Source organism: Brassica oleracea, chromosome C2 (genome assembly GCF_000695525.1).
Source record: "Brassica oleracea var. oleracea cultivar TO1000 chromosome C2, BOL, whole genome shotgun sequence".
Lineage (NCBI taxonomy): Eukaryota > Viridiplantae > Streptophyta > Magnoliopsida > Brassicales > Brassicaceae > Brassica > Brassica oleracea.
In genome coordinates, this window is record NC_027749.1 from 30,429,187 (window position 1) to 30,443,215 (window position 14,029).

At 38.2% G+C, this 14,029-nt stretch overlaps 1 protein-coding gene across 1 annotated transcript; it reads right to left on the bottom strand.

The window, feature by feature from the left end:
• Positions 1 to 312: 312 nt before the first annotated feature.
• LOC106323988 lies at positions 313 to 1,698 on the bottom strand. Its single transcript, XM_013762019.1, has one exon. It carries the CDS (start codon positions 1,696 to 1,698, stop codon positions 313 to 315), a length of 1,386 nt encoding a protein of 461 aa, XP_013617473.1.
• Between the last annotated feature and the right edge of the window lie 12,331 nt (positions 1,699 to 14,029).

Genomic DNA, 14,029 nt, shown 5'->3' on the forward strand with positions numbered 1-14,029 from the left:
TTTTGGTTCGCCGTCCTTGGTACATGAACGATGTCTGAGTTGTGGAAGCTTCTTCTCAAAAGCTTGATGTCTTCTAAATAGGCTCCAAATGCAGGCCATTCCTCAGGTTCCGAAACCATCTTCACCAACTGAGAACAATCTGTTGCAAACGTAACCTGAAATTTTCTTAAATTTCTCATGCATTCCATTGCCCAAATCAATGCTTCCACCTCCGAGTGAAGAGGTGATAGACATGCACAAACATTTCGTGCCCCTAACAAACCATCAAAGCCTGGTAAAGTACTAAACCATCCTTGCCCTGAGAACACATCCTTATCTTTCCAAGAACCATCTAGCACCTGTCTCATCTTGACAATATGGACACGATAACTGACCATGTGTCGTCCAACCTGAAAGCATCCCATACGCTGGAAAATCGCTTATCGTCCACATCAACACTGCTCGCATTATGAATCTTTCTTTCCTTGAAATATCATATGCCTCCACACCATCTTTCCATAAACTCTGTAACTCTTCAATCAGCGGCTGAAGGTAAATATATAAGCTTTTTCTTGGATGTTTGGGTCCGGTAATTAGCACCGAAAGGTATAAGAATTCTCTTTTCATACACATTCCCGGAGGCAAATTGTATGGAGTTACAATAACTGGCCAAAGGGAATGTGCTTCGCCATTCATACCAATCGGATTAAACCCATCCGTTGATAAGCATAGATAAATGTTCCGGCTTTCAGCAGCAAATCCAGGATATAACTCACTGAAGTGTTTCCACGCTATGGCATCAGATGGATGATGTATTTCTCCTTCCAGAGTTACATGTTCCTTATGCCACCGCATATTGGAAGTTGTCGCCTCAAGTTGGTATAAACGTTTCAAACGATCTGCTATTGGGAGGTAAAACATTCTCTGTTTCGGTTTGTTTTTACCTTTTCCATTCTTCGGGTAGTAGCGATCTTCTCCACAAAACCGACAACTGACCAACTTCGCATCGTCTCCCTTCCAAAATAACATACAGTTCTTCACACATACGTCAATCTTCTGTAAGGGTAACCCAAGCGACCTTGTCAGTTTCTTGGTCTCGTAATATGTTGCTGGAGCTTTATTTTGCTGCGGAAGTATGTTTTTAAATACTTCAGATATCTCATCTACACAAGCTTCTGGTAGATTATAATCTGTCTTCACTTTCATCATCCGCGAAGCAAGAGACAACTGAGAAATTCCTTCTGCACATCCTTCGTAGAGAGGTTGAGTCGCTGCTTCAAATGCTTCAAAAACACTATCATGATAGGGTTGTGCTATGTCTGTCTCTTCTATAGCTTCCGGCATGTAAGCTGGCGCAATGTCTGCGGGTACCTCTGGAATATTCTGCTGGTGATCTTCATAAGCATTCCAAATAGGAGTCTCTAACATTTCTTCTTCACCCGTCGAATGATTCGCCCCGGAACTCTCACCAACATCGTTGAATTTCTCTCTATGACTCGTCCAAAAATAATAATTTCCCTTGAAACCGTACAAGAATAGATGTCGTGCGACAACTCTTGCTTCACGTTGCTTCACATTTTTGCATCGAGCACACGGACACAACAAAGTTTCTCTTTCTTTGTAATCTTCTTGATTACACGCAAATTGAATAAATGCATCAACACCTCCAAGAAATATTTCAGAAACCTGATTACTCTCAGGATCAATTCTTTGATCCATCCATTCTCTAGATTGAAAGTAGAAAGACATTTTGTTCTGAAAATTTGAGAGAAGAACAAAAGTTCTAAATGTCACGGTTATGAAGCGTATATATGATACGAAATAGCCACGACAAGGCCACGAAATATTCGTGGCTCCCTTAAAATATCATTGCCAAACGAATATTTCTCTGCCATAACCAGAATAAGGACTAAAAAAGCATGTATAGCCACGAAACAGCCATGAAACAACCATGGCTATATCCCATTTCGTCAAACGATTGGACGTAACACTTCCTTTTTGATGTCGGCACAAAAAAACAAAATGGTGCCACGTTTTATTAGTGGAAAAATTCGTGGCTAATTTATACAGCCACGAAAATTTCGTAGCGCTTCCGTGGCTTTAACCTACCACGCTTTGTTTCGTGACTTGATCGTGGCTTTTTTAATTTTTACCGTGACTTTTTACGTCTCGTGGCTTTTACGTGGCGGAGTCGTGGCTTTTTTTAAATAGCCACGGTTTTTAAGTGGCATTACAGCGGCTATGCGATAGATTTTTACTAGTGAATAAGCCAAGGATGAGATTCATATTATCAGAAATGTTACGGTGTCGATATTGTAGGGGAATTAGTTTGGTGAGAAAGATATATTGTACGCACATAATTCGTTGATGTAATATTTTATAGTTGTAATTATTTTAGGAAATTATTTAATACTTGGAAAAGACAAGCATCACTTAATAATAGGTCTATTTAACTTTCAATGGCATTGGACTGTAAATTTTTTGCAAGTTTAAGAGTAAATCTAAATTTGTACTGCTATTTTAATAGATTAATTTTATTTATTATGTCTTAAGAAGCATAAAAATACTGAATCGGTCCAATATTGTCATTAGGAAATTGTGATTACCATCCAGTTATAAATTATTCCTAAGAAGTGATGTTTATTTAATTAAGTAGCGGCTTAAACATTAGTGCCTACGATAATAAAGCCCAAATTTTCGATTTTATTTTTGAAAATTTAAAATAAGTTTTGGTATACATATATTGTGAACTAGCATAAAATAACCATGAAAATGAAGAAAAAACAAAGAGAACAAAACACGTTTGTAACAAACCTATTTTAAAGTCGGTATAATGATTATGTAAATGAATAATACAATTTTTTATTCATATTTATACAGCTTTAAACCTGATATTTCTTTTAATTACGAATGTAATATCAAATAAATGTACTTTTCCAATCCTAAAAGATATACAGTAAAAATTATATATATTAATACTCGATAAAATAATAAACACCATAAATTAATAATTTTTTCCGATCCTAAATTGGACCGGTTCAAAATATGATACAAATCGATAAGATAACACGATAATAATTTTTAGAAAATTCTATGTAAATATATGGTCTCATTAAATTTATAAATAAATAATTTATATATACAAATTAATTTATGTATGTACAATCAAATCATTATATTATTTGTTTTATATACAAGTAATTTTTTTTTTTGGCTCAGGTATGGTGCTGATATAAAAGAAAACATTGTCCCTCAAAAGGGAACCGGGTGTCTGCTACATTATTCTTCTATGTTTCTTTTCTATTCGTTCTTCTTGTTTTCAGAATGATCACCCGTGGTTCCGATATGCGATGATAATAGAGATAACTGTTTAGCTATCAATATGACGTCAGCCAGCCGGACATTATTTGTTTTGAACGTGTTACGTGTCATTGCATGAGGCTTCACATACATGCAAAATATATGCTCGCACGTATTATCCATTGGGTTAAAATTTTCAATATTTTAGATTCGAAGGACACCTAAAGTCTAAAATGAATTTGATTAGAATATGTAAATAAAATAGAGGAATGGATTCTTTTGAACAACCACCCTCTCGCAAAAATTAGTTTTCACCAAAAAAAAAAAATACAGAGAGATCAAACCACACGATGCATGGTGATATAATGACAAATGAGTTTAGGTTGATAAATAATCTAAGTTTAAAATACTTCACTATATTTTATGGTATATCATGCAGATAAAAACCAACCGTTTACGATCTATTTGAATATAAGGGAATTTGCCAAATATGACTTACAACTTGACTTTAAACTCAAACATATATCCAAACTTGAATCAAATGCAAAACTAACCTAAAAGCCTTGTGAAATTACAGCCAGTCCCTTGTGACCAAACAAAAAAAACAGAAGCCATTTTTACGAATATAACCCCAGTAAATCGTCTGAATCGTCTGAGATGCTAGAAGTCTTCTAGACGACTTCCAATTAAGTCTTCAGGTATAGCTGATCTTAAAAATAATTTAAAATTTTAAAAAAAATATATTTTGATAAGCGAAAAATTAAAATCATGTAACTATAAACAGTTTTAAGTGATATAAATTAGAATATAATAAAACTGAATTTTTTTCAACATAGATGAGTGTAGGTAGTGAATCATGGTATTTTTTGGTCTAGGGTTGGCAACATATGTTGTAGTATTGTATGTATTCTTAGGGTTAGATTTTGGAAAACTTGAATATTTTTTTGAAAATTTAAATTTTTACCTGTAAGTGCTTATTTTTATGTATAGTAAACACTTTTGAAGTTTAATTTAATTTTATGAAGTGTTTAGTTAATTAATTAAGTTTAAGGGTTACGTTTAGGGTCTAGACGACTTCCATGGAAGTCTTCTGGTGAATAATTTTAGCTGGACGACTTACAGGGAAGTCGTCCATACCGGACCGAATCCTTTTTTTTTACCAATGTACTTTTAAACCTAACCGGATCATTTACCGGACATATAAATACTATTTTCTTACTTTTTCACAACTTTCCAAAACCCTAGCGCCGTTTCTCTCCAGAGGCGATTACGAAGGCGATTACGCCCTGATTTTTCACCGGTTCCTTTGTTTCAGATCTGAAACCCGTCTCGTTGAACTCCGCCGCCGATAAATTTCTCTTGATCTCTCCACTTACGACGAATCTTGTTTCTCCTTCATGGCGTAGAGTTTTTAGTAGTTTAAACTGACCATCCGCTTCCTTTGTTTCAGATCTGAAACCGCGTCTCGTTGAACTCCGCTGCCGGTAAGTTATTTCTCTTGTCGTAAGGCGTTTAACCGCCGTAAAACCCTAAAAATTGTATTCTTGATTCTTCTTTTCCCGTCGATTTTTGCATATTTGTAACCGCTGGTGTCGTTGGAGACCATATCTTCTCCGACTGTAAGTCATCCATCTTTTAAAGAAACAGTTTTTGTATTTATTCAGAAAGACTACTCAGACGACTTCCTGGAAGTCTTCCATAGTGTAAGACTTCGTAGAAGACTTCCTGGAAGTCTTCCAGACGACCTAAGTCTTCGTTGGAAGTCTTCCAGAGTGTAAGACTTTGTGGAAGACTTCCTGGAAGCCGTCTCAGTAGTCTTCTCACTAAAATTTACATGCAAGGCGGAAAAGTGCGCTTGTTATATGTTTGAGATGCTTATTTTTGATTGTTTTGCAGGCCAGAAAACGGATTTACCAGCACTCCCGCAGAGGGTGTATACATTAGGGGAGGAGCCCCTTGCACTGAAGAGCATTTCTTATCACACTGATGACTCGAAGCTATTTACTGCACTAAAGCGAGCTCTAAACGATGACGAATATGAGGAGCTGAATGAGTCGAAGTTGGGAGTGTTCATCAAGTTCAAGGAGATGAATTTTGGTTGGGTTTCAAGGCTGGTTCATTATATGCTCAGTTTCCAGCTTAACATCAAGAAGAAGTATGAGCTTTGGAGTCTCATTGGTCCACAACCGGTGAGGTTTTCACTGTTGGAGTTTGAACACATCACTGGTCTGAACTGAGATTACATCGAGGACCTGAAAAATCCAAGGGTTGAGGTTATGAAGGAGATGGCTGCTTTCTGGGAGATGATGGGTGTTGATGTCGATGCTAGGCCAACTACTGAACATATAAAAGCAACATTTGGGAGATGCGAGGAGTGGTCTCAGGAAGATCGCATGCGGCTCGGATACCTTGCCATCTTTACTGGATTCATTGAAGGGAGAAAGTACTCAACCGCTACACGGGCTAATCCTGCAAGGCTAGTGGTGGATTTAGAAAGATTTGAGAATTATCCTTGGGCGAGAGTGGCATTTAAGGTGCTGATGGAGTCTGTGAAGGGTGTAAATTTGGAATCAAATTCATACACTGTTAATGGGTTTGTTCAAGTTCTCCAGGTGTGGGCGTACTTTGCTCTGCCAGAATTTGGTGCTAATTATGGGCATCCCCTACCAAACAGACCGTCTCCACTGATGCTGGCTTACAATGGTGGCAAAGGACGCATATTTTTTAAAGAGGCCATTAGCAGACAGGTATTTAAACTTCACTCCCTAAGACTTCACAGAAGACTTTAAAGTAAGTCGTCTGGTAAGTCATCAAGAGAAGACCTCGCAGAAGACTTAAAGTTATGTTGTATGGGCGAATTAACTTTAAGTCTTCTGCGAAGTCTTCTCTGGATGACTTACCAGATGACTTACTTTAAAGTCTTATGTGAAGTCTTTTCTGGATGATTTCAGTCTTTGTTATCTGAGTTGATATCTATATCTTTTATTTTTGCAGACTAGCGTGATCAACTTCGTCCAGAAGGACTTTGCTGAGATGTTTCCACGATGGGAATTTGATGTAGAGGACCCGGCCACGGAGAACATAATCAAAGTCATGTTTAATGCGAAAGCTAATTGGAACTGGACCATGAATTGCTGGGAAGTCACCGGTACTAAACCGAGAGTGAAGAAGGAAGAGAGTGCAGCGGAGACAGGAGTGGTGTGAAGGAGGAAAGTGCAGTACCTCGGAAGAAAGCTCGTAAAGCGGCTTCTGTTGAGGCTAGTAAAGTGCCTTCTGCTGAGGCACGTGCAGAGGCTCGTTCAGAGGCTTCTACGTCTGTTGGTGGGATGACCAAGGAGCCGATTGAAAAAAAGCTTCAAGGACATAGTTGATGTCATGAGAGATGAGTTTGAGATGTGCCTTAGGGAGATCAAGTTGCTGGGGGAAAGGATAGAAGCTGTGGAGAAGAAGGTGGGAATGATCAAAAAAGGGACTGGATCTAATGAACTTCAAATGACAACTTCAAATCCGGAAAAGCGTGGGCACGAACCCGGGGTTAGTACCAAAACCTCTCCTAAAATCACAGAGAAGAGATTGACTAGAAAGTGCTAGGAATAAGGAATGATGTGCTTTGTTTCTTGTATGTCGGAACATGTGTGTTTGTTTCTAGTGTGCTTGGATCATTTGCTTATGTATGGATTTTGTTTAATCCTTTGAATTGGATATTTGGTTAATATTTTATAAACACATATTGTACATCAAAATTGCAGAGTGAGAGTGTGAATGAGGTGAAAGCAGGACATAATGGGGCGAAAGCAGGACAGAATGACCCCCAAGAACCGAGTTCCTCGAAAGACCTGAGTCTTGTGATAGCAAATGAGCCCGAGGAGAAACCTCCATAACATAGTGGTGAACCTAGTGTTCTTGTATTGGACAAAGAAGTACCCACTGATTTAGATTTACAGAAGGGGGGAAACTAGAAGGCAGAGAAAGAAGAATGCTGCTATGGCACATGTCCGTGGAAAGAGTGAGCGAGCAAGGAAACTTGATGCCTCACAGCAAACTCCTTTTAAGTGAAACAACACTGCCAAAGTGATCATTCCAAACAAAAGGGTTGGCCAAGGCTATGATCCTTTTGCACCCTATGACAAGAAGATGTCGAAGGTGCTCACTGACTGGGTGAAACTTGATCCGTAAGTGAAAATGTCCCATAATAGCTTCCTTTAGTATATAAAAAATTCTGCTTATCTACATTTTGTGTTTGCAGTTATTTTAAAAACACCTATGGACAAAAAACCACGTAGATGTCTAAGTCGGTTTTATTTCACCCTCTAAACCCCCTTAGAATGGCCGAACGACGGAGTAAGTCTCCTGCTATGTCTTCTAGTTTCCCCCTTACCAGTAGTTATGTCTTCTCTAGAAGACTTAACAAACGACTTGCCAATTAGTCTTCTGTTGACGACTTACGCTTAAGTCTTCTGCGAAGTCTTCTATAGAAGACTTAACAGACGACTTACCAATTAGTCTTCTCTAGAAGACTTAACAGAAGACTTACTAGATGACTTAAGCGTATCGTCTGATAAGTATCTCTTACTTGTATTGTTTTATATGCAGCACATGGATGCTTTTATTAATGTACTGAGGCAACAGTACCGAGATAATCCACATCATTTCAGGAGCGAGAGACTGTGCTTTCTTGATCATGTATTTTCTCGGCAGTGGTCCAACAAGTACCCGGAATTTAAGAGCGACAAGAGCGACATCAACGGCTTAGGAAGAAGACTCCCTGGTGGGCGTGGAATTATAATGCAGGCATGGTACCAACATTTTGCCAATCTATGAAGGCTTGGGGGTTGGATGTGGATGATATTTATGTGCCATTGAACTTCAGGAACGAGCATTGGATTGCTATTTGGATATCGATCCCTAAGAGGCACATAATCGTCTGGGACAGCATTTTAACACATATTAACGCTACAGACCTCGATGTGCTCATGGAGCCTTTTGTCAACATGGGCCCTTATCTGCTTGTTGAGTGCGCTGGCTCTGACGAAGAACGTGTCAAACACACACTGGAGCCATACACATATGAGAGAGTTACCGTTGGAGTACCCAGTGCCGAGCTTGTGATTGTGGCGTGTGGGCTCTGAAGTACATCGAATGTCATGCTCTTGGAATTTCATTTCCTACAGAGTTTTGTAACAAGAATGCGAAGGCTATAAGGGAGAAGATGGCGTTGGCTATATTTCAGGAGACTCCTGAAGGCCATGCAAAAGAGAACGAAGACAATGATGAGAACATGGGAACTTATGACTAGCAAGGTTAATGATGTTTTATTTGTACTTGAACTTGTGGGATGAAATATGCTTTTGTATGATAGATTAGGAAGGTGATGTTTTTGTAATAGGGTCAGGATAGGATGTGGTTTTTTGTAACCTATCCTCGTACCAAACTATCATTTCGTAGGAAATTTGTTTGGTAGTGTTGTAACCTTTCGGATAATCTAATCTAATGGTCGAGTTGTTGTCTTTTTAAGTTGCAATTAAATTCATAAGAGTTGTTGTATTTTTAAGTTGCAATTAAATTCATAACATGTAAACCAATAACAGAAGCAGATAAATTGCAATACAGAGAAGTTCATAACACAAAGTCATAACAGATATGCAGATAGATAGTCTTCTGGACGACCCATAACAGAAGCAGATTAATTGCAATACAGAGAAGTACATAACACAAAGTCATAACAAATATGCAGATAGATAGTCTTCTGGTCGACTAATCAGAAGGTCATCTAGGAGTGAAGTCTTCTGGACGACTAACGAGAAGGTCGTCCACGAGTTAAGTCTTTTGGACGACTAGCGAGAATGTCGTCCAGGAGTTAAGTCTGCTGGACGACTAACGAGAAAGTCGTCCAGGATTTAAGTCTTCTGGACGACTAACGAGAAGGTCATCCACGTCAGTTATTACATTGTGGACGCATATGGCCAGTTTCTTTGCAAACCGAGCACCTATAAACCCTGTGTTGCTTCCGGGGCGTGCGTCCTCTCATCCTAGATAGCTCCAACCAAGATTGCCATCTTGATTTCTTCTGTCTCCCCGTACCACGCTTTACTTCCGGAGGAAAGCATGTGCGTGCCTCAAATTGTTGTCCAGCACAAGGATAGATATTCTCTGAGTATCCTGCAAACAAAGTATCTTTTGAGTAGACCGGGCATAAAAGTGTGGAGATATGCAAACTAGCATATGATCGAGCTGCTATAGCATGAGAGCAAGGTATTTTCTCGACACCATAAACACCACAATCACACTTTCGATGTTCCAAATCAACAACACAGTCCTTTATGCCAGCTTGCACAATGAATCGCCATCCATCAATTTGTTGGACATACATTGTCCGATCGAACAGCAAGCAAGTATTCAACCCCCCGACTATGTTGAGTTGTGAGAATCAAAGCATATTCTCTTCTTTTCCAAAACCACCTTGATAGCTTATCCCTTATGAACTCCATCAGGAAATGAATCGGAAATCCTCTAGGTCGCTTCAGTGCGGAATTAATAGATCCAGCGATGTTGCTAGTTTTTCTGTTGTACCGGTCTCCCTGACAATGAACCCTTGACCATAGGGTCACGTCGGCATTCTCCAAGTAGGTTGCAAGTTCCGGGTTTGCACTCCTTATCTCACCCATGTACCGGTCAAAATCGTAAAGTGTATGAGCATAAGCAGCACCTTTAACCAAGTACAAGAGATGCTTCCCTTTATACTTTTGGACAATGTTCTGTTGAAGGTGATAATAACATATTCCTCGGATAGCCCACGGAAACACCTTATCACACACATTCTTAATGCCCGTGTGCCGGTCAGAGACTATCACCAGAGGATACTCATCAGATACACAACTCGCCAATTTTGTGAAAAACCACTCCCAAGATTCATCATTTTCACCATCAACGATCGCAAAAGCCAATGGAAATATCTGAAAGTTACCATCTTTGCGGCTGCAACTAACATAACACCTTCATACTTCCCACTTAGGTGAGTCTCATCCACCACAATGACGCTTCGCTGATACTGAAAACCTAGGATTGAAGCTCCAAAGGAGAGAAATAGATACTTAAATCTATTCAGAGAATCAAGTTCTAGACCAGTGATAGAACCCGGATTTGCTAAGGAGATTTGCTCCAAATATGAAGGCAGTCGCTCATACCCATCTTTCGCTGATCCTCTCACCAATTCTTGCGCATATAACAATGCTCTGTATGAAGTGGTGTAATCAAGTGTCATGCTAAACATCTTCTTCGTTGCATCTTTGATATGCTGCGGATTCAACCCATCAATGATTCCAACACGATCTATGAAAAACCTACCAACATACTTCGGAGTACAGTGTTTCCACTGGGCGATTCTGTCCCACAGAACATGTATGAGTTTCCACATACTTGGTTACCCAAAAAGTGTTTGTCCCATGTTTAACACTCGCTCTGATCTTCCATCCACAACCATTAACCCGACATGTTGCCACAAGGAGAGTTTTCGTTGACTTGTATATTCTGAAGGAGAACTTACGCCTCACCGCTGTCAACCGCAACTATGAAACCAATGCATCCTTACTAGCAAAACTCTGGTTGACATAGATCCTGCTACCATACGATCTTCCTCATTCACTACCATACGTCCCTTTCAAATCTTCAAAACACATATCATCATCTTCTTCCTCATCCTCATCCTCATCTTTAACCTTCCCATACTCACTGTAATCCTCAGCATCATCAACCGCTTCAGCAACAACAGGGATATTAGCATCCACGTTCCCATCATCCTCGTCCCCATCATCCTCCTCCCTATCATCCTCGTTCCCATCATCCTCTTCCCCTTCATCCTCGTTCCCATCATCCTCCTCCCCATCATCCTCCTCCCCAGCATCCTCGTTCCCATCATCCTCTTCCCCTTCCTCTGAAACAGCTCTCATCTTGCTAAGGCTTTATACACACAAAGACGTACTTCATGCGTTTAGCTATCTCGAGCAAGTTCCGAACTTGTCTATCACTTGTAACATGAATAGGAGGGGTGCCTTGATCCATCTGTTGCATCATTACCTCTTGTAATGCGTAGGCTAATTGCACAGACTCTGTGTTCATGTCCAGGTTATAATCTTCTTGAGCCATTGCAACAAGTTCAGCATGTGTCGAACCTACACTAAAAAAAACAGTCTCGCTCCTTTGAACTTATCAACCACAAAATTCCAACAGACGTCTTTCAACAACCATTTTCCATACACTACATGTAACTAACGATCCATCTGAAAAAACAAAACAAAACACATTAGCAAACATAGAAAATGCAAGTTCATTAAACACTGAGGCAGACGACATCCACTGGGGTCGTCTAGTAGACTTCCAGAGAGGTCGTCCTTTTAGGTCATTTTTGCAATTAAAATTTTGCAAAGGACAACTTCCAAAGAAGTCGTCTCTACATCAGACTTCTTTGGAAGTCTTCCTTTGTAAATATTGGCATACTTTTGTTTAAAAAAATTCTCGAGAAACCAAGAGACGACTTCCGTGGAAGTCATCTGGGGTAAACATGTTAGTTTTGCAATTGACCGGACTGTGTCAGAAATTTGACTTTCGCTGGACGACTTACTTGGAAGTCGTCCAGTAGAAAACCAAAAATTCAATATTTTATTATAATGAGACGACTTCCATGTAATTCGTCTCAGATAAGTAAGGTTTGACCAGAATCTCGTAATAAAATCTTGGACGACTTCCGTGTAAGTCGTCTGTCGGACGACTTCCGTGTAAGTCGTCTGTCGGACGACTTCCGTGTAAGTCGTATGTCGGACGACTTCCGTGTAAGTCGTCAACAAAAAAATAAATTTTTTTGTTTTATTTTCCAATTGCAAAACTAACCTGAGACGACTTACATGGAATTCGTCTCGTTATAATAAAATATTGAATTTTTGGTTTTCTACTGGACGACTTCCAAGTAAGTCATCCAGGGAAAGTCAAATTTCTGACACAGTCCGGTCAATTGCAAAACTAACATGTTTATCCCAGACGACTTCCACAGAAGTCGTCTCTGGGTTTCTCGAGATTTTTTTTTATCCAAACAAAAATGGACGACTTCTATTAGAAAAAGATTTAAAAGTCAATTGCAAAATTAACCTCTCATTTGACGAGACGACTTCCAGGTAAGTCGTCTACGTTAAGAAGACTTACCCAGAAGTCTTCTTCGTGAACAGATCTGGATAAAAACTTGATTTCATACCTTAAATTAGTGAGATAACTTCCTTAGAATACATAAGTCTTCTCCAAGCACACAGAAGCTCAAACGAAAGTGACCCACCAAGAATCGTAACATTCAATGCATATATGAACCATAAAAAATTTAAAATCTAAATATTTAGGACCCGAAAATACCCGGACCCGAAAAGAACCGGCCCGACCCAGACCCGAAGACCCGAACGCCCAAGCCTAATGGAGAGAAAGTAAAGAGATGTTGTTTTTAGTTCAGAAGAATTGAGAAAAGAGGAAGTGTAAATCGATTTTAGGTGCATTAAGAGCTTCAGATTGGTTGTTCATGGTGGTTGGTGTATTGATGGCAATGGTAATCTTGTAAATACTTGAAGATGATGAGGTTGAGAGAGTAAAAAGCCCATTTTTGAAAAAAAAAAATTAATGGCATTTTCGTGAATAATTTGAACTTGTGGAATGAATTGGAAAAATGAAAATTCCGAAAAAAATCATAATTTAGTTTTGTGGTTGACTTTGAGTTTTGGGTCAGTTTTGCAAAAAGCCTTTGAATATATGAAAATATCTATATGTGGGCTGCATTTCCACCGAAAGTTTCCATAAATTTGAGCTATTTTTAGATTTAAAAAGTTTTTTAAAAAAATTTGATAAGAATAATTATTGATGTTGTTAAAATTTATAAAAACATTAAAAATTAAAAAAAAAAATTCGTAAAACTAAATCTTTTATCTTCTAGAGGTGATAACATATAAATATATATATTAGTTTATAAGAATTTGATGTTAAGCCTAATAATAGGTAGAGTATATATGAAATATATGCTTTTTGTGTTTTTAGTTTTTCTTGTTAAAATCAGTTTATATGTTTCAATCGTTAAATGATTTTTTTTTATAAGTTCTATCGGCTGATCCGGTCATTCCCGAGAATAACGCACTTAGTGTTACAGAGTGCACTAACCCGAAAACTAGGGGTGTTCAATCCGGATATCGGTTCGGTTTAGGTTCGGTTTTTTTCGGTTTTCGGTATTTCGGTTAGTAAAATATAACTACCATTCTAAATCCATATTTACTTCGGTTCGGTTCGGTTTATATACTGTCGGTTTTCGGTTTATTCGGTTTTATACCAAAAAACATAATTATTTAGTTTGAGATCATATAAAATGAATTTTAGAGTCATATTGTCAACACAGTCATTTATTAAAAATATATTACATGTTCAAATAAATGAACAAAAAAATAAAAATGCTTCTACCATCAAATAAAATAATCAAATCTATAATTAAAATCAGAGCCTGAAATTTTGAAAATAAAAATATGAATCAAAACAGAAACATGAAAGAAAAGTTTTTCCACTCTTCCATATTTAGTGTTCATTAAAGTCATGCTTTTTTGATTGAACACGAAACTCTGTTTGTTTATAGATAAGAAAAAAGTTGTGAAAATTTTCCATTAATTATTTTCCATCAAATTTATCATCTTCATATTAATTTAGTGAATACTAAAATAAAGCAAAAAGATAAAAAAAA

Coding starts and splice junctions, on each gene's coding strand:
- LOC106323988 (XM_013762019.1), bottom strand. CDS start 1,698: ATGGATCAAAGAATTGATCCTGAGAGTAATCAGGTTTCTGAAATATTT.